Genomic DNA, 19,605 nt, shown 5'->3' on the forward strand with positions numbered 1-19,605 from the left:
GAAATGTGTATGTAAGCTCATGTGCATGTCCGTAGTTCTAATTCACCAAGAGAGTGTCTCAAAATAGATTTTCAAATATGTAGCTACACAGGCTTTTCAAGATTATCTCTGTATTTTTATTTATTTATTTAAAGCAGGATTTATTGAGAGGACAGAAAAGCTCCTACACTGGGAGGGGACCCAAGGGGGTTACCTATATTTTTATTTTAAATGAGAGCATGTGACATATCCTGGATTAATGAGAAAGGACTCAAATATTCAAAATGAAAGCTATCTTCATTTGGAGATTATTGCTTTTTAACTAGACATAGAGGGAAGCTAGAAGAAGAAATGTATTTTATAGTAGAGTGGTAAGTTTCGTTTGTATCTAGTGAATGTTTTAAGTTTTTTTTTTTTTAGTTTGTCCTATTAATCTATGCTAAGTAGGAAATTTGGAAAATAGAGAAAATATAAGACAAGGGTCCCTTGTTAACATCATAATTTTAAAATTAGTGCTACTCAAAAACTGTTCTTTAATTTCTTAAAATATTTTCTCAGCAAACAGAAAAGACTGTTTTCTAAATTTTAGTTTCAGTTACTTTTTCAAGACTTTATGCTAATATTGTTCTATGGTATTATTTGGGAATTATGGTCTTAGTTTTATGTTTGTCTCAGTCCAGGTTCTGGACAGATAAATTAGGGATATAGGCATAATTCACAGATTGATCCTGAAGCAGTTTGGGAAACAATGAAAGTATAAGAACATTTACTGTCTCCTTGAAGCTAAATGTCACTTAAAAAAATTATTCTATATTTAAGACATGAAGCATAAAGAATGTAACACTTGTATACTCACTCACTGGCTGTCTAAGAAAGAAAACAAAACCAACACAGTGGAAGTCCCCTTGTGTATATCTCTCTCTGATAGCATCACCCCATTATCCTGTAATTGATATTTATCGCTCCCATCTTTGGTACCTATGTCTCACATTCTTTACTTGAGTCTTTTCTTGTTAATTAAAGCAAGTGTTCTGTGTAAACTTATTTATTCAACTGAGAATTTTTTTTTCATTGTCTGAAACAGACATGGCAATTCAATTTTATTATTATATGAACAAAATCTTTTTTATTATAAAGATGTGGGGTACAATTCAAGGTTAGGTATACAAACACTGATTATGCAGATACGCTTGTTGATGAGGTATGCCCCTCCCTCCCCTAAGCAGTTTCCCTTAACTGCCAATCCCACTCCCCCTCCCCTGACATTCAAATGAAATATTATTTGGACCTAGGGGAAAGTTAAATATGTAATTTTTACTCTGTTTACTGTCTTCTCTTTCATGGCTTGCCTTCTTTGAATTGTTTAACTCTTTGCCAGTCCCATGCTTGGTTTGATCCAGTGTTCTGCCATCTGTAGTTGGTAGAAATCAGAAATTAGAGTGAGTTTGTTATTCTGTTGCATTTCATCTCTTAGCCGGACTTGGTGGCTCAGCCTGTAATCCCGCGCCTTTGGGAGACTGAGGTGAGTGGATTGCCTGAGCCCGCGAGTTCGAGACCCGCCCGGGCAACTTGGCGAGACCTCATCTCTACAATAAATCAAAAAATTAGCCGGGCCTGGTAGCGCGCGCCTACAGTTCCAGCTACTCGGAAGACTGAGGTGGAAGGATCACTGAGCCCAGCAGGTCGAGGCCGCGGTGGCCGGGAGTGGCCACTGCGCTCCAGTCTGGGCAATAGACCAAGACTCCAACTCAAAAAAAAAAAAAAGAAACTACTCTTAAACAGCCGGAGTTTCTAAACTAGTTTAGTAAAGGATTGAAAGGAGGATACAATTGACTCATCTGTACAGAGTATATGACTCATTTGTACAGAATGAAAACATGTTTATGAAGGCCCACGTTAAATGAAAGCTGGAATCCAGCTTGATTCAGACAAAAGTGCAAAGCAATACGTTAACAGTACATTAATTCGTCAGATGCATGCCAGCAGAATGGTAGAAAGGATATATAACTCGGCTGATGTGGGCTGTGGTCCTGGTTTTCCCTTTGACTCGTGTGTGTGACCCTAGGCAGGTGAATAACACTGCTTTTGAATCTCCAGTAAAAAAAAATTTTTTTTAACATGAGGTTTGGAAGGGATGCTTTTCCTGAAATAGAGGGCAGAGTCTAGGGTAGTAGACTGTATCTCTTAAGATCTTTTACTTTGGCCGGGCTTGGTGGCCCAGCCTGTAATCCCAGCACTTTGGGAGGCCAAGGCGAATGGTTTGTGGGTTTGAGACCAGCCCAGACAATTTAGCCGGGTGTGAAAGCGTGAACCTGTTGTTCTGGCTACTTGGAATGCTGAGGCAAAAGGATCGCTGGAGCCCAGCAGCGTGGCCATGAGCGTGCCACACTGCACTCCAGCCTGGGTGGTGGAGTGAGACTCCAACTTAAAAAAAAAAAAAAAAAAAAGATCTTTCATGTCTGTAAGTCAATTCAATTGTTTTAAATTATGAATCTTAAAATATTTCCTTATGGAAGTTTTTTAAGGCTGTGATTTATTAAACTTTCTTAAAATTTTAAATTTTAGGGAGGACATATACGAAATTTGCATAAGACAGCTGTGCAAAATGGAGCTGGCGGAGCTTTATTTGTGGTAAGTACTTAGATTTCTTTGGGGGGAAAAAAGCTTGGAAATTTGGGTAAACCACTGTTATAATTCAAAATATCTTTAACACTAGTGTCTTTGGTATATGGTGGATATTGTGGGAATTTAAATATAGCTAATTGAATTAACTACATTTCAAAAGATTTGTGGTTCCAGCTGAAACTCTTACATTTTTTAAATTGGCACCAGGGAAATTCTGGGAATAAGAAGTTAAATTGTTCTTTTGTGAAATTATGGTGAGCCCCATCACACTTTGGCTTCTTAAAAATCAGTCATATTGTCTCATGGAAGGTTCTGGGGCTGGAACTTGGGGAATCCCAAAATGACAGATTATAGTAAAGTAGTGAATACATCAGCAGCTGCCCTTATATATTTTTGGCTTCTACAAGTAGAAGTCTATGAAGTCCCCAGCTTTAGTTGCACAATTCAGAAAGGATAGATATGTATCCTTTTTATCTGACAAGGTGCAGATTTCAGGGATTAATCTAGCATTATTTAAAGGTAATATAGTGGATCTGTATGATAATTTAGAGTTAACAGTATAAGCAGCTTCTTGCTTTATGTTTATCACCTTTATCTAAATTTATATTAGGTTGGCTACGTTTGAGATCATTGTCTGAAGTTTCTGGTGTCTTTCCTCTTGACTTAAGTCCTTTAAAAAGCAGAACTCTGAGAGTTAACATATCAAGAGATTCATTTCTGTATTCACCATACATATTTAACATTAATTGATGTGTTAATCTCAGTGTGACTCATTGATTTCCTGTTGACATGCCATTTCTTGTTAGTTTTGAAAAGGTCCTGCTCTGTTCTATTAGGAGAAATAAAGCTTCTTGATGTTGGCTGCTTTTTGTTTATGGAAAGCATGTGAGGAAGAGGTAGTCCTTTTGTGCCTTCTCTAAAGTAATGTATCTTAAACATTTTGGATCCCAGATCCCTTTGACAATCTGATGTTCTCTCTTTTGGAAAAATGCACATATGTTCGCACTCAGAATTTTGTCTTAATTTCATAAGGCTTTTAGTTATTGGGAGTGTTTTAGTAGTTATATTAAAAGACTATTTTCTAATGAAGTTGTATAACACTTTTTGTTGTTTGTTTTTTGGTCCTAAAGCTACTGCTTTCTGAAACTTTTCTGAAATTTTGGATTCTCCTAGCTTTCCTTTGGTTGTCATAGTCATCAAATGTGTGTTTAGTCATTCTTTTCGATGGAAGGACAGATGGATATATATCATGTTGGAATTAAGATGGAGAGATTAAACAATAAACAATAGCATAGTAATGTTCAGTGTTACTCATACTTTTGTGAGAATTTGGATAATTTTGGAAAACTTTTTTTTTTTTTTTGGTATAGCATAGAGATACTCCTGAGAATAATCCAGATACACCATTTGATTTCACACCAGAAAACTATAAGGTATGAATAGATTAACATAATTATTTTAAGAATAATTTAGTATATTCCAGCCATAAAATGGTGCTTTTTCTTTTATACAGAGGATAGAGGCAATTGTAAAAAACTATCCAGAAGGACATAAAGCAGCAGCTGTGCTTCCAGTGTTGGATTTAGCCCAAAGGCAGAATGGGTGGTTGCCTATCTCTGCTATGAACAAGGTACTGGATTCATTTTTGCTTTGGTTCGAAAAGAGGAGAGATTGTGTTTGATAACTTCCTTAAATAGAAATTATTCTGATGATCTCCAGTGTCAGAATCTAGGAGTTTAGAGCTCTTTAGTCATTTATATGTTTTCTTGAATTATATTTGTGTTTTTGTTGGTTCTTTTAATTCAGGGAACTGAAGTAGAGTTTTCTATTCATGTAGGAAATAGTGAAAGCATTATGGTGAAAGAGGGTTTTGCGGGGATTTTTCCCCCCTTTTTGAAGGAGGGAAATGGTCATAGTAAAGGTAAAAGATTCCAAATGTCTATAATTAAGTGTCAAGATATTCTGAAAATTAATGTAATATTTAAACAGAATTACAGAAAAAGATCTCACAGCTAATGTGAATCTTCTGAGTATTTTACATCTTTGGTTACTGGTTTAACAGTAATCTATGTAATACATGGTATTTATGCTACTTGATTATGCTGCCTTGGAATCAATGACTTATGAAATGGTATGGAAAATGAAATGCTGTGGGTGACCCATGCATGACGTTAGTCTATTCATGCATATCATAAGATTCCTTTTTTTCTAATAGTTTTCAAAAAATCTAATTGTTTTCTTTATTGAGGTTTGGTCACATAATTTTTGCCATTTAAACAAATTATACAATATGAGTTGAAATGATTAAAGCTATGAAAATTACACAACTACCAAGCCATGTTATATAATGGAAAATATGTTTGACTTAGAGCTAAGAAACCTGATTTTTCTCTGAGCTTCCTCATCAGCAATGAAGGTTTTAAAATAGGTAAATCTCTTCCAATTATTACATATGATTCCTAGGTGATAGAGCTAGTACTGAATTTGTTTCCAAATCAGTGCATTTTCTACTTGACTATCACAGAGATTCTGCTGTACTTCATTCCTACCACTTTCTAAACTTTATTTGGTTATCACTGTTAGGTTAGACCATCATCTTTCTTAGAGAATAGAAATATCTTCAATTTATCTAATGGAATCCGAAATGCACCTTTTAGTTTATTGATATATTATTTACTTTGTATTTGATATATGCTCTAACACTGTATTAAGTATTTTTTTCACTATGAAAAATGTTATAGAGCAAGTTTGATAGTGAGGTACTATCGTAAGCAAGCATAGTCTGGTGGTTATTTTTTCAATAAATTAGATGTTTCTTTGGGCGTTACAATACTTTTTAAAGTAGCCAACTTTCTAAATAATGATATATATGTTTCTAATTATACTTTTTTGTGTGTGTGTGCACGAAATTTCATGTTTTTAATAATGGCAAGCCAATTGAAAGTCTGGCTGAGTGGCAAGCTTAGCAGAGCAAAATAAAATAAATAGGAAATGAAATGTGAAAACATTTAAAACATGAACAGGGCATGGTGGCACTTGCTGTAGTCCCAGCTACTTGGGAGGCTGATGTGGGAATACTGCTTGAGCTTGGTAGTTCAAGGCCAGCCAGACCAACATTGTGAGACTCTGTCTTTAAGAACCTGTCTCTCTAATTTAGCTATCTAATCTATCATCTTATTCTACTTAGAGTTGGATATGTATGGGGAAGAGGGAAGAAATAGCGTATAGGAAATAGAATCAAAATTCATTCCACTTTACATGTGGGATTTTGTTTTAATGTTACTGCCTCCCTATCTGGCCCCTGCAACCCAAGAAATAACCAGCAAACACCCAACCTTACGACAACAAAAAAATAGAGGCTCATTAATTATTTCTTTAACTGTCACTAAGGCTTGGTGAGATGTGCAGCAGAATTCTGGGGGTAGCTTTTCCAAATTAGACAATCAGAGCCTCACACAATATTTTAAGTTATTCCAGTGGTAGGGCTCCATGTGTATTGTGGTGGTGTGCTCCCCAGATTCATAGGTACTTTCCTGGCTTAGAACTACCAAATTAAACCAACTAGTTTATCTGTCGTAAGTTAACTGTGATTAGAATGTCTTTTGAGAATACACTTCCTTTAAAATTCCTGATAGGAGAAAGTTCAATATATTTGTCATTTGAAATGTCATTTAATGAGCTCTTCTTTTATGTCAGAACATGGAATACATATATATAATATGTGATACATATTATATATACAATTTTTAAGAATGCTAAGTACGTCAAACAGATATTGTCTGTTAATGCTTTGATGTGAAAAGTTGGGAAGTGTACTAGTCTGTAAGACCAGCTTTCAGGAAGAGTATTGTGATATGAAACAGTAGTGTTTTGGATTATTCTGGAGAGGGGGTTGTGTGTATGTGTGAGTGTGATATATGTGTATAAAAATAAGTATGCAGGCCAGGCGCGGTGGCTCAAGCCTGTAATCCCAGCACTTTGGGAGTCCAAGGCCAGAGATTGCCTGAGACCAGGGGTTCGAGACCAGCCTGGGCAACTTGGTGAGACCTTGTCTCTACAATAAATAAAAAAAATTAGCCAGGTGTGGTGGCTCACGCCTGTAGTTCCAGCTACTTGGAAGGCTGAGACGGAAGGATTGCCTGAGCTCAGCAGGTCGAGTCTGCGGTGGCTGTGAGTGTGCCACTGCACTCTAGCCTGGGCAACAGAGGGAGACTCCAATTCAAAAAAAAAAATTAGTATGCAGAGGCATCACATTTTGAGTTTACATTTCTAAATGTAGATATGTAAGCAAATACAGGCTAAAAGTGAGCTTCGATTCTCAACCTTTTTTCCTTTTGCTGTACCATTTGCATGTGCTGAACATCACCAGTAACCTCAAGGTTTTTTGTTTTTTTTTTTTAAATCTTTAAAGGGCTTAAAAAATCTAATTGCTTCTTTTATTGCAGTTTGGCCACCAAATTTTTGCCATTTTAACAATTTAAATTATACAATAAGAGTTGAAATGATCAAAGTAGAAATTCTTTTAGTCTTTTGACTTAAAGATTTAGAGAAGAACAATATCCTTTTGTGGAAATGCGAAGTGGGGTATTAGGAGAAGGGAGTGCTGTAACTCCATTAGCTTTTGGGCTCTGGTTTAAGTTGTCTGCAAAAATTGAAGAGTTTATATAGTGTTATTATCAGATACACATATGTTTTCCACCCTTGAAGAATTTTCCTGTTTTTACCAAATTGAGGCAGTTTTGAAATTATATTTTTTAAAACATGCCTAAGGCTCAGTTGATAAACTCTGTAGTTATCTTACTTGAAAATGTTCTAATATTTTAGGTTGCAGAAGTTTTACAAGTACCTCCAATGAGAGTATATGAAGTAGCAACTTTTTATACAATGTATAATCGAAAGCCAGTTGGAAAGTATCACATCCAGGTCTGCACTACTACACCCTGCATGCTTCGAAACTCTGACAGCATATTGGAGACCATTCAGAAAAAGCTTGGTATGGGATACATTCTATTTGTAACACTGATAAAAAACCAGAATTGTCTTTCTATTGAAGTATCTGTACCTGAAGTTTCCAACTTCTTTCATTTTACTGGATCTGGACTTCCCCAGTAAAGTTTTGTCTTACTGTATTTGGCCACCTTTGTTTCTTCCTATTTTGTGTTCTTTCTTTGTTCTCAGCCTCAAAGCTGAGTTTTCATCTTCTCTTTTTAAATCACTAAGTATGTTTTAAAAGCTTCTAGAAGTTTAGAAGATTGTTTCACTTATTGTATGAAAGCATGCATTAACTAAAAAAGTGACTATTGTCTTTGTATTCCTCCAAAGAAGCCATGGAACAAATAAAATATGAGCATAGTAAGAATGCTTCTGAAAGGGAAATTTGAAATTGATGTGATTATGGTGGCATTTAAAAAGTAAATAGGAAAAAAAAAATGGGCATTTTTCTATACAACACTGCCATTGATGCTTATAACTGTATATACCAAATGGAGTAAATGCAGGTGTCTTTTGTTATTGAATGTAAGTACTTGCATGTTATAAAAATAGTTGAGCATATATTGAAGTATATAAAACAGAAAGCTAAAGTTGGCTTAAAATCCCACTCCTTCAAGGTATAAATTCTGATAACAGTTGGGTATATTGTTATAGATTTTATATCATTTACTCTGTGTTTGCTTTTTATACTTTATTTTGGTTATCTTTGTATAGCAGAATATATAAGTCTATCCCTTTCTTTTTTGTTTTTTTTGAGCTGGAGTCTCACTCCATCGCCCAGGCTGGAGTGCAGTGGCATGCTCATGGCCACCACAGCCTCTACCTGCTGGGTTCAGGTGATCCTTCCAGGTCGCTGGAACTACAGACATGCACTACCATGCCTGGCAAATTTTTTGATTTATTGTAGAGACGAGGTCTTGCCATGTTGCCCAGGTTGGTCTCAAACCCATGCGCTCAGGCAATCCTCTTGCCTCTGCATCCCAAAGTGCTGAGATTACAGCTGTGAGCCACCGCACCTGGCTTGCTTTTTGTATTATAGATTAAGTTACTTTGCAGTTACTTTCATATACTTGTCCTGTTGTATACTGAAGTTGTTTTTCAGAAGGAGAATCACAGGGTCAGACTTTACCATGTGCTGCCAAAATGCCTTCCCTAAAATGTATGAGAGTATTCATTTTCTTCATATCTTTAATAATCTTTGCCATTGGCTTTTTGAGTCTTTGCCAGTCTGATAGTGTGACTGTGATTTTAGTAGCTTAATTATAACAATCAAAATGAAAATAATACAGCCTGATGCACTGCTGTATAACAACAAACACTGGAGATGAGTCCCCTGAAATGTGTTTTTAAAGGAACAAGTCTACTTAAGAAATTCTTGAATTGTTTTAGTATAATTATATAGAGTATTTTTTTAAGAAAAATATTCTTAAATATTCTTATATACCTCTGTACTATATTTTTCTTTCTCCATCTTCAATTCTCAATATGAGTTTTTTTTTTTTTAATTGCTGTTAAAATAAACTAGTCCTTACAGTGATCATTTATGTTTTTAGGGATAAAGGTTGGGGAGACTACACCTGACAAACTTTTCACTCTTATAGAGGTGGAATGTTTAGGGGCCTGTGTAAATGCACCAATGGTTCAAATAAATGACAACTACTATGTGAGTATTTCATTTTAATGTAAGTTAAGTTGTATGGTGTCATATTTGGAATATGATATTTTGTGTCCTGCCGATGTTCCTTTTTAAAAAAATTTTATAAAGATGTGGGTTACAATTCAGGGTTAGATATATAAACGTTGATTATGCAGGTACCCTTGTTGATGAGATATGCCCCTCCCTCCAGCACCCCCCTCCCCTGATAGAGTCTTAATTATTCATTTAAAAGAAACTGTTAGCATTAATATCCAGAAAGTTAAAAAAAAAATTATCTTGAAGCATTTTTGTATTTAACTCCAGATAACAATATTACAAACTTTCAATTATATGAAAAATTTAGTAATTTACATATAAGAAAATAAGTCTTTGTGTAGCAATTGCCAATACTTACCAGTGTTAGATTTTGCCACATTTTATTACAAATATCATCATCATCTGTAGAAATAAGCAATAGATACAGGTGAAGCACCCCCATCCCAAACCTTTTTTTCCTCCCTTTCTTCCCCAGAGATAACCATTATCATAAATTTAGTGTGTGTTCTTCCTGTACATATATTTTAACTTTTTCTACATATGTATTTAGCTATACTAATATGTTAAATTGTTTGTTTTATAACTGTTACAGAGATATCGTACCTCTCTCTAAACATTGCTTTAGTTGGATCTCATAAGTTTTGCATTTTTTGAAAATTGAGTATTTCTGTTGGTGTTTTTTTTTTTTTTTTTTTGAGTTGGAGTCTCAGTCTGTTGCCCAGGCTAGAGTGCAGTGGCATGCTCACGGCCACCTCTAGCATCAGCCTGCTGGGCTCAGGTGATCCTTCTGCCTCAGCCTTCCAGGTAGCCGGACCTACAGGCATGCGCTACCATGCCCAACTAATTTTTTTTAATTTTTAATTTATTGTAGAGATGAGGTCTCACCAAGTTGCCCAGGCTGTTCTGGAACCCATGGGTTCAGGCAATTCCCTCACCTCGGCCTCCCAAAGTGCTGGAATTACAGGTTTGAGCCACTGCACCTGGCCTGATTTTTTTTTAAGTTATGCATTTTGTTTTCTTCTTTGACCTGTATATTTTTTAAAAAGTGTTCTTAATACCAAATGCATAGAGTTTTCTAATTATTTAAAAATTGCTTCCTACTGGAATTATACCATGGTTTTCACTCAAGGTATCTCATTAGCTCATATTTCTTAGAAATTCATGTATAGGAATTCTTTGAGGACTGCATTGAAGGTTGACTTTTTTAAAGAGGGGATTTGCTAAAAAAATTAGTCGGGTGTGGTAGCGCACACCTGTAGTTCCTGCTACCTGGCAGGCTGTGATGGATCGCCTGAGCCCAGCAGGTTTACGCTGGGGTGGCCATGAGCGTGCCACTGCACTGCAGCCTGGGCGACAGAGTGAGACTCCCAACTCAAAAAACAAACAAACGAGGTGAGTGAATTGCCTATAATAAATCAAAAAACTAGCCGGGTGTGGTAGCGCGCGCCTGTAGTTCCAGCTACTTGGAAGGCTGAGGCAGAAGGATCGCTGGAGCCCAGCAGGTCAAGGCTGCGGTGGCCGGGAGCGGCCACTGCACTTCAGTCTGGGCGACAGAGTGAGACTCCAACTCAAAAACAAACAAACAAACAAAAAAAAACCCAAACAAACAAAAAAAGGTGGGGGGGGTGGGTGCTTCTCTCTTGCTCTTGGAGTACTACTGGCCTCTGGAAGAAGTCCCTCTCCTATACCATAGTCCTATCCTGCCACCCAATATGAAAGGTGCTAGACTAGCAGTTTTCTTTGAGGGACAATTTATTCTTATATTGAAGGTATAACTTTTTGGAATCTTAACTTTGTGTGGTTTAGATGGTCTCTTGTTAGGCAGTATTTTGCTGGCCAGGGGCTTTATCCCATACCCTTATAGGCTTTGAAACCTTGAAGCCAAGTTTGCTTGGTGTTACTTGACTCTGGGTTTTTCTTTCGAGTTTTTGGCTCTGAGTGTTTATTTGTTTTAAATACGAATTAGACAGTTAAGGCTTTGTATGAGGCATTGTAAATCTAAATATAGTAGCCTGTGGATAGATTTGTTCAAGAGATAGAGATACTTTCAGTTAGTAGTTGGATTTTTAGACTAGGGATAGTTATTAGACATTTATTTACGTTACTACAACCACTTGTGCTAATTCTCTTTGTACCTCATCAAGGATATAGCATATGCCCTGACATAGTTCTACTTTATATATTGTCTTATTTAATCTTCAGAAACATGCTGAAGTAGGTTTACAAATAAGCAAATTAGGGAAGCCTGAGTAATTTGTCCAAGATTAATAGCTAGTAAATGATGAGCCAGGACTCAAATCCAAATGTGTTTCACTTCAAAACACTAGTATGGCCTCTAGCTACAGCATTTGTTGCATATTATATTTAGCAGTATATACTGTATATAAGTTATTCAGTTGTTGATACCTTGTAACTGTCTTGTGAGCTGAGACAGACAATAAAATAACTGGTACTAGGGATTTATAGATTTCAGCTGTAGAAAGTAATTTCAGTATGACTTGTAATTTTTTTTCTAGGAGGATCTGACGCCTAAGGATATTGAAGAAATTATTGATGAGCTCAAGGCTGGCAAAATTCCAAAACCTGGACCAAAGTATGCTTTTATTTGTATATAATGAGTTTTAATTGCTTATCTGAATTAATTTGTCACATAAACTCAATTTTTAAGATTTTATGCCCTAAGTTAGGAACCAGCAGGTGCTTTGGATAGTACTAGCTAAAGCAAACTGTCATCTAGAGCAATAATTTTTTTTTCTAAAACCATATCAGATATGAGATCTACCTGATATCTACCTGAATATTTATAGAGAAGGAAAATTTGCTACAAATAGAAAGTATTCCATTATTTAAAAGTTTATACGCTAGAAGGTGGATCCAAAGACTGTTCTTTCTAATTTCCACCTAAAGATCGATTTCTGCTCTTTGAATCAACACAACTGTAATACCTGTTCCAAGTCACTTCAGTCACTTGAAATAACTATCTTATCTTCTCTTCATTTTTCTCTCAGACTAAATATTCACAGTGCTTTCATTATTTTTCCTTATATTGACATAGTTTGGTCTCTCTGCTCTGGGGTTTCAAATTGGCTAATGACTTTAATCTGAGCTTAAACTAATCACAGCCTGTGATTAATAAGAGTTATAACGTGCTCTTTTTTCCCTGCTTTATATATATATATATATATATATATATTATTTTTTTTAAAAAAATAACAGCTCCCTGAAGTTGAATTACCAAGTCAGAAAGTATGAGTGGTTCTTATAGTTTGCTCTTCTTGAAGTACTCACCCATTGTTTTGGTAGACTATTTAATGAAAAAATGAGGCCAATTCAGGATAACTTAGTAAACGCTAGCGGACTTCTGCTATTACTTTCTTTTCTAGGAAATGCATACTTCCTTCAACTCCCTGAGCCTATAGAATTGAATTTGCTTAAGAATTTTGGCATTCTGTTCCAAGTGCCTCAGTTTTCTTGGTTACATTTACTTTTTTTTAGGAGGTAAAATATTTCCCTTGTGAGAAATCATTCTCCTTTATGAAGTCAGGAGAAATGAAATCTTTTGTCATTTAGTATTACAGGACTGTTCTTAGCCAGTGGTCCTATCTCTTACTCTTGCTTCAAATATAAGATCTCCCTTAATAGTCAATTTTTCATAGTATTTCCACAAGCTTCAGCTCCTTTTTAGGATTCAGATGTTTTTAAGTAAGTTTATTCTATTTTTATGTTTGTACTTAAACGCATAGCTTCTTTCACCTTTTGGGTACTTAAAAAAACATTCCAAGTGCAGATTTTCTTGTGAAATCCACTCGGGTTCTTTAGATGGCTCCCTTCTGATTTGATGTTTAATTTTGTAGTCATGATTTTGTTGGTTAGAATTTTCTGCTTCTCGTGAACTCTGATTTATGAATTATGACAATAATCCAGCATTACTCTCCTGCCATACTAATAAACATAGTTATTTGTTACTTTATTACATGACTTACTTAATATTCATTTATTTCACATTTTTGAGCCTGCTGTGTGCCAGGCACTAATTGAGGTTATTAATAAATTTCTCATATATCTTGTGTATTCTAGTGGTAGAGACAAATAATGTGTACCTGAGTGATAAAATGCTACAAAATAAAATGAAATAGTGTTAGGGGTTAGAGAATAATTGGTAGTAAATTTTGTTGGGAGAGGGCTGTTGGAGGTGGTAACATATGAGCCATGACCTGAATGTTGAGCTATAGGGAAACATATAAAGATCTGGAGGAATAACAGTCTAGGGATGGTAAAGGGGACATATCCAGGTCTTGGAGGCAAAGTAAGAACAGTGTGATTGCAGTGAGGTGATGGGCAAAGAAAGTGGTAGAACAGGTCAGAGAGGGAGATAGGGGCCAGATAAGTAATCTGGGTTGTGAATCCTAAATATAATAAAAAGCTGTTGTTGGAGTGTTTTCAGTAGGGAATGATATGAGCAGTCTTGTTAAAAATATTGTCCTAGTTGCTATATGGAGAATAGTTTAGAATTTGGTGGATGTGTAGGGCTGAGAAATTATGAGCGATTTCTACCTTTTTGGCTTGGACATTTCCATGGTCCCTTGAACTAAAATGGAAAAGATTTGGGATAAGAAAAGTCACTTTTGTTTTAGACATGGTAAATTTGAAATATTACAGAATACTGAGAGGCAGGTATGAACCTGGAAAATAGATTAGGGCTAGAAATACAATTTGGGGATTCATCAGTTATGAAAGGTAGTTTTTAAAGTCTTGAGTCTGAATGAAATTATCAGGGGTGAAATTAGAATTTGTTTTTAATATAGGAAAATACTATAACATTGTATCTTAATAGTAATAAACAGGAACTAGGTACTACAGTTAACACTTTCAATATCTGATAATAATAGGCAGTTTGCTCATCATTATAAACAGTTCTTCACTGGAATTTTCTTGACATATTTGAGTGAAAGATTTAAGAATTATTGGTGTCTGAATCTGTTTTTATTTTCTACTTATCACTGTTATTTTAAAAGCAGATATAAATCTACTTACTTTTCAATAATTGCAGGATATCCACCAATGGTATATAAAGCTCGTATTTGGACATGGTAATACTAGAATGTTTTATCAGCATACGAAAACAACTTTTCACTTTATTTTCCCAAGTTAATATCTTGGATATATAGGATAATGAAAGAGACTGAGATAGCAATAATCATAATACAGTTACAGTTATTCCGTATATTAATTAAAACGAATTGTTTTTTACTGCTATTTTTATAATCAAGCTACAGCTAATTGAAAGAGGTGCTGATAGTTTGAGTAATGAAAAACTAAGATAAATTAAAACTTGTTCTATAGTAAATGATTTCTGAGTACCACCATGAGGTCTACCGTGGCCAAAATTAATAAAAGATTGATGTTTCTATTAGGTTGAAAACTGCTTTTTAAAATTGTTTCTGGTAAATTACTTTAAAAAGAAAATATTAAACCAGTAGTAAGATAATATAGCTGATGTTTCAACAACATGGGGATTGGGGCACTGATTCCTCATACAGTTGAAGATCTGTGTAAAACTTTTATCTTCCCAAAAACTTTACTAATAGTCTACTGTTGACCAGTAGCCTTGTCAATAACAATGTTGATTAGCACATATTTGTATGTTATAGATAGTATATACTGTATTACAATAAAGCAAGCTAGAGAAAATGTTACTAAGAAAATCATAAGGCAGAGAAAATATATTTACTGTTCATTCAATGAAAGTGGATTATCATAAAGGTTTCCATCCTCATCTTCCTGTTCAGTAGGCTGAGGAGGAAGAGGGGTTGGTCCTATCTCAGGCGTACCAAGGCAGAAGAAAATCTATGTATATAGTGGACTTGTGCAGTTCAAACCCATGTTGTTCAAGGCTCAGCTGTATTCTTTCTTAATTTTGACGTTAGTAAATAGATGTGTTGAGATTGTACTTATTTTCAGTGAATTTAAAGCACTGAAAATAACTTCTAAACCTGCTTTCATATTACTAATAGGTAGTAAAAGATATTACTTTGATACATACTGTGATAACTTGGAAGATTTATATGTGATTATGTGGTATCATTTTCCTGTCACCTCAATAAAAAATGATTTCCCATGGCTCTAAGGAACAGACATATATATCATCACTGTAGGATGGATAGAATGTGAAGGGCAAAGCTAGAGGAAGTTGTAAAGATATAAATTGAACAAGTTCTTCAGCTAAAATCTGTAGCAGGAACAAAGTAAATTAGCAAAACCAGGGAATAGTAGTGGGAGAGGGGTGAGGTGATACAGAGTGGGTGCTGAACTGGGCTCTAGCAACAGAGGTCAGACAGGGCAGAGGTGAGCAATTAACTGGGAAAGTATGTGTGGGGTTGGAAAAAAAAAACACAGACAGGTTCTTCTACTTCTGTACTGCCTCTGCCTCTGTTCATAAATCTTCCATCAGGAGCTGTTCTTGTTTTTCTTCTCTGTGGCAGTGGCCATCCTGGTGTGGAACATTTTTTTCAGAAAATTACTACTACTAATATAGCTTTAAAGAAACATAAATGCAAATAGATTTAATGTCATTGCTTCTAAGGGACATCCTCCCAAATCCTCTATTTCTCAAGGAATCTAGTTTCTGTTTACTTCCAAATACTGTGTACAAGCGTACGTTCCTTCTATTCATTGTGACAAATGGATCTCAGTTTAAATAAAATTTGACTATAAAAATAAGTGCAGTACCCTAGTTTATTAAAACATGGTTTAAAAAAAAGTCCTCTGGGGCTGGGTTATTTTTGCCATAATTCTTTGCTCTGATCCTTGGATTGATGCTGAATACCCTAAACCTTGATTTCCGTATCTAGAAGATAAAGCCAGCATCACTTGTCTCAGTGCATTGTTGTAAAGATAAATACATATACTGCTCAATAAATGGGAACTATTATTAGTGCTGGTTTTATATTTTTCATATTTATGATGAATTTTTAATTTTTTTTTCATACTTGATTTTTTTTAATACTTGACTTTAGAAGGAGAAAATCTTGCAGCAGTTGAAATGTTTGAATTCAATAATCCATGCTAGTTCTTGGGGAGAAGTAATTACTTAGCTGGGCTGTTTTGATCAGACAACAGACAATTTTTTTGAGTAAAGATTTAGAAATGTTACTCATTAATGTTACTTTTCTTTTCAGGAGTGGACGCTTCTCTTGTGAGCCAGCTGGAGGTCTTACCTCTTTGACTGAACCACCCAAGGGACCTGGCTTTGGTGTACAAGCAGGCCTTTAATTTATATTCAGCTGTAAATATGGCACTGGAGAAATAAAATATGAACTTATCTATATAAACTTTTTTTTTGTTATTTGTTTATTCTGCTCTGCGTACATTTTGGTGGTAACCTTAGCAACTGAGCTATAAGTTTTATAGCAAAACTCATTTTACATTCTTCTGCTATCTGTGACTTTATTTTTTTAAGTCAGAGTCACTCTGTCATCCAGGCTGGAGTGTAGTGGCATGATCACAACTCATGGCAGCCTCAAACTACTTGGCTCAGGCGATCCTTTCACCTCAGCCTCCTGAGCAGCTGGGACTACAGGTACAAGACACCACACCCAGCGAATTTTTAAATATTTTTTGTAGACACACGGTCTTGCTGTGTTGCCCAGGCTGGTCTCAAACTCCTGGGCTCAAGCAGTCCAGCCTTGCTTGACCTTTCAGAGTGCTGGGATTATAGGCATGAGCCACCATGCCTGGCCTATCTGTGGCTAACTATGGAAAACATTATTACATAATCTGGTTAACAGTTACTCCAGTGTTACTCATTCAACTACCAGCTAATTTTTATAATAAAAATTAGGTTACTATGAAGTAAAAATTCTGTCAAATTTCAAATATCTTTTCCCATCTTTAGCCACAGCCAAATTTTAAGTTACCAGCTTTCTATTAACTTTATTTCAGTACTCCATTTAAGAATTTTTACATTTACAGCACATAATTGTTATTCTATTTCTAACTAGTTAGTGACATCTCAAGCACACCGTAGTATAAGGAGGATAAGGTAGTTGTCTCTAGAAGCATTATCATTTTTTAAAAAGAAAAGCATTCCAGTGCTGTGGCTCAAGCCTGTAATCCCAGCACTTTGAGAGGCTAGGGCAGTATGATCTCTTGAGTTCAGGAGTTTGATACCAGCTAGGCAACATTTTCTGTAAGAAAAATAAGAATTTAAAAATGAAGTAAAAAAGGAAAGGTACAAACTACAGCCAAGGATACTTGGACGCTATTCTTGGTTATTTTGACACTGAAAGTATACAAAAGATAATCGGGTGAAGAAATGCGAAGTATAACCATGAGTTGGAAAGGTCAGTGGACATGCAAAATATTCCTCAGTTGTATTGATGCTACAACTTAAAGGATAAAACCTTTTGTGTATTAACATCAGTTAAAGAAATCAGCTATAGTACATTAGTTTTGCAAGTGGGAAAAAATAATAGCCAGCTTTAATGCATGAATAAACCTAAACTTACTAAATTATTTCAGGACTTCTCAAAGTCACTATTTGGCCTTGCTTTTGAGACAGTATTCACTAGCAATTATGATGCCTAAAAACAAATATTTTTTCAAGTATATTACATTTTTTTTTTTTTAACTTGGGAGAAGGTTAAACTGTCTAATTTTCCAAGTGGCACCAAAAGGTAGACACAATGGAAATGCTTTCCACCCTAGAATTCTTAACTTTCTCAACGCCATGAATATCTAAAACGTTAACACTATTTTACTTCTAGCCAAAGGTGCTCTCTTACTGTATCGTTGAACCTTATATTTTATAGGTGGAGAAATCAGGAAGCTAGGAAAGGAAAATCCCTTGGTCTTCAATGCAGGATTATGCTTTACGTAGTAATTTGTTAGGACGTGAGTGTCGCCTCATCTGCTGTATTCATGTGAACCCTCAGTTTATAAAGACTAAAGAAACAGGCTGACATACATTTGTAACTGCGCATTAACTCATGAACGGACGCTGTGGTTTAGGAGGCCACAGTTCACGGGAAGGGGAAAGATGGTTTCCAGCTGAGGATGGGTGGCTAAATTAAGGTGTATACAGCTGTCACAGCCTCTAAGTAAATAAGACAGCGTCCAGAACTGTTAGCGTACATGCCGCAGCCACGCCGAGACTCAGTTTCCCAAGACACTTGCCCCGGACCTGGGCTGAGACGGTCAGTTTCCCCGGGCCCTCTTAAATCCATAGTGCCACACGTGGGGACATGCACCAGGATTTTCTCTCTAAAAAATGGAAGGGGCGACTGGGACCCTGTAGACCCCAGGGGAGGCGCCCGCTACTGCGCTTTCGGGGTGGTCCTCGGGCCGGCCGGACCCGCGAGGGCTCAGCGGACAAGACGCGCAGGTGCAGCGGCTTGGAGCGGCGCAGGCGCCGACACTCGCGCCGCCCCCCCCGCCCAGCCCGCGGGAGACCGTCGGCTGCCGCGAGCCTCGGGGGAAGGAACCCCGCCGCGGCCTCAGGCTGCGATCGCGGCGCTCTTGCGCCTGGGTCGGAACACGCGCCCCCTGCAAAGATAAGATGATAATACCCTTACGTGGGCCTCTTCGTCGCCGCCGCCATTTCCAGAAGTTTCCAGTCACAGCCACCGCCATGGTCGCCGCCAAAAGCGATTGCAGAGTCCGCTTGGCGGCAGCGGCAATGACGCCTGCACCGCCTCTTCGCGCAGCCTTTGGTCCCCCCTCCTTCTCAGGCGGGTGACGGCGGCGGGGAGGCGCGGACACCCGGGTGGGGGGAGGCGGCAAGCAGGAAAGAGGAGCTGCGGCCCACCCCCCTCCGCTGTCTCCCACTTGGTACGCTCTGCCTCCTCCGCCCAGCAGCTCGAGACGCTTCTCCGGAGCCGCAAAAGGGGCGGGCGCCGGGGGGCGGGGCGGTCACGCCGTCCGTCCCGTGCCCGCGGGAGTCACGTGTACGCGGGCGTCACGTGCTCGCGCCGCAGCCAATCGCCGCGCGGCGCTGTCCTGGGAGCGAGGAGGCTGTGGTGAGAGACGGACCGAGACCGGAGATGTTTTCAAGCCCGGCCCCGGCGGCGTTGGTGGCGGTTGCAGCGGCGGCGGAGACAACGACAGCGACGGCCACGCCAAGGCGCTTGTCCAGGGCGTAAACCCTCCTGCGCCCGCCGCGCCTCGGGTCCGTGCGGGCGAGGGGGGCGTGGCGACAGGACAGGAGGAAGGAGGGGCGCGGTTTCGAGCCTGTCCCCGGCGCCTGGGAGGAGACCCCTCAGTTCCGCGCTGCTCCGGTTCCCCCTCCCCCGAGCAAGGTAGGGGACGCGGCCCGCCCG

General features: G+C 37.6%; 2 protein-coding genes and 1 long non-coding RNA gene across 7 annotated transcripts in view; 2 read left to right on the top strand and 1 right to left on the bottom strand.

Annotated features, from left to right (window-relative positions):
- The window catches only part of NDUFV2 (NADH:ubiquinone oxidoreductase core subunit V2), a 62,965-nt gene that overhangs the window by 11,973 nt on the left and 31,387 nt on the right, over nucleotides 1-19,605 (top strand). For 2 of the 5 annotated variants that reach the window (XM_008056008.1, XM_008056009.2), the window contains exons 2-8: nucleotides 2,545-2,610; nucleotides 3,975-4,037; nucleotides 4,118-4,234; nucleotides 7,429-7,597; nucleotides 9,150-9,259; nucleotides 11,806-11,882; nucleotides 16,468-16,620. In XM_008056008.1, the coding sequence (XP_008054199.1) occupies nucleotides 2,545-2,610; nucleotides 3,975-4,037; nucleotides 4,118-4,234; nucleotides 7,429-7,597; nucleotides 9,150-9,259; nucleotides 11,806-11,882; nucleotides 16,468-16,561 (696 nt within the window). In that variant the 3' untranslated portion in view covers nucleotides 16,562-16,620. Of the gene's footprint in view, nucleotides 1-2,544; nucleotides 2,611-3,974; nucleotides 4,038-4,117; nucleotides 4,235-7,428; nucleotides 7,598-9,149; nucleotides 9,260-11,805; nucleotides 11,887-16,467; nucleotides 16,621-19,605 lie in introns of those variants that run through there. The other 3 variants (XM_021711340.1, XM_021711342.1, XM_021711341.1) reach the window with 3 other exon arrangements.
- Nucleotides 1,250-19,002, bottom strand: LOC103258339. Its single transcript, XR_504175.2, has 3 exons — nucleotides 18,862-19,002; nucleotides 9,648-9,691; nucleotides 1,250-1,390 (listed from the first exon to the last, which is right to left on the bottom strand). It is a non-coding gene; the product is annotated as an uncharacterized LOC103258339 (long non-coding RNA).
- Nucleotides 19,244-19,605, top strand: part of ANKRD12 (ankyrin repeat domain 12) — a gene marked incomplete at its 3' end in the record, with an annotated part of 133,411 nt that continues 133,049 nt past the window's right edge. Inside the window, exon 1 of the mRNA XM_008056012.1 lies at nucleotides 19,244-19,454. The remainder of the gene's footprint in view (nucleotides 19,455-19,605) is intronic.

This window comes from Carlito syrichta, unplaced genomic scaffold, assembly GCF_000164805.1.
Source record: "Carlito syrichta isolate Samal-C Ts95f unplaced genomic scaffold, Tarsius_syrichta-2.0.1 Scaffold302078, whole genome shotgun sequence".
Lineage (NCBI taxonomy): Eukaryota > Metazoa > Chordata > Mammalia > Primates > Tarsiidae > Carlito > Carlito syrichta.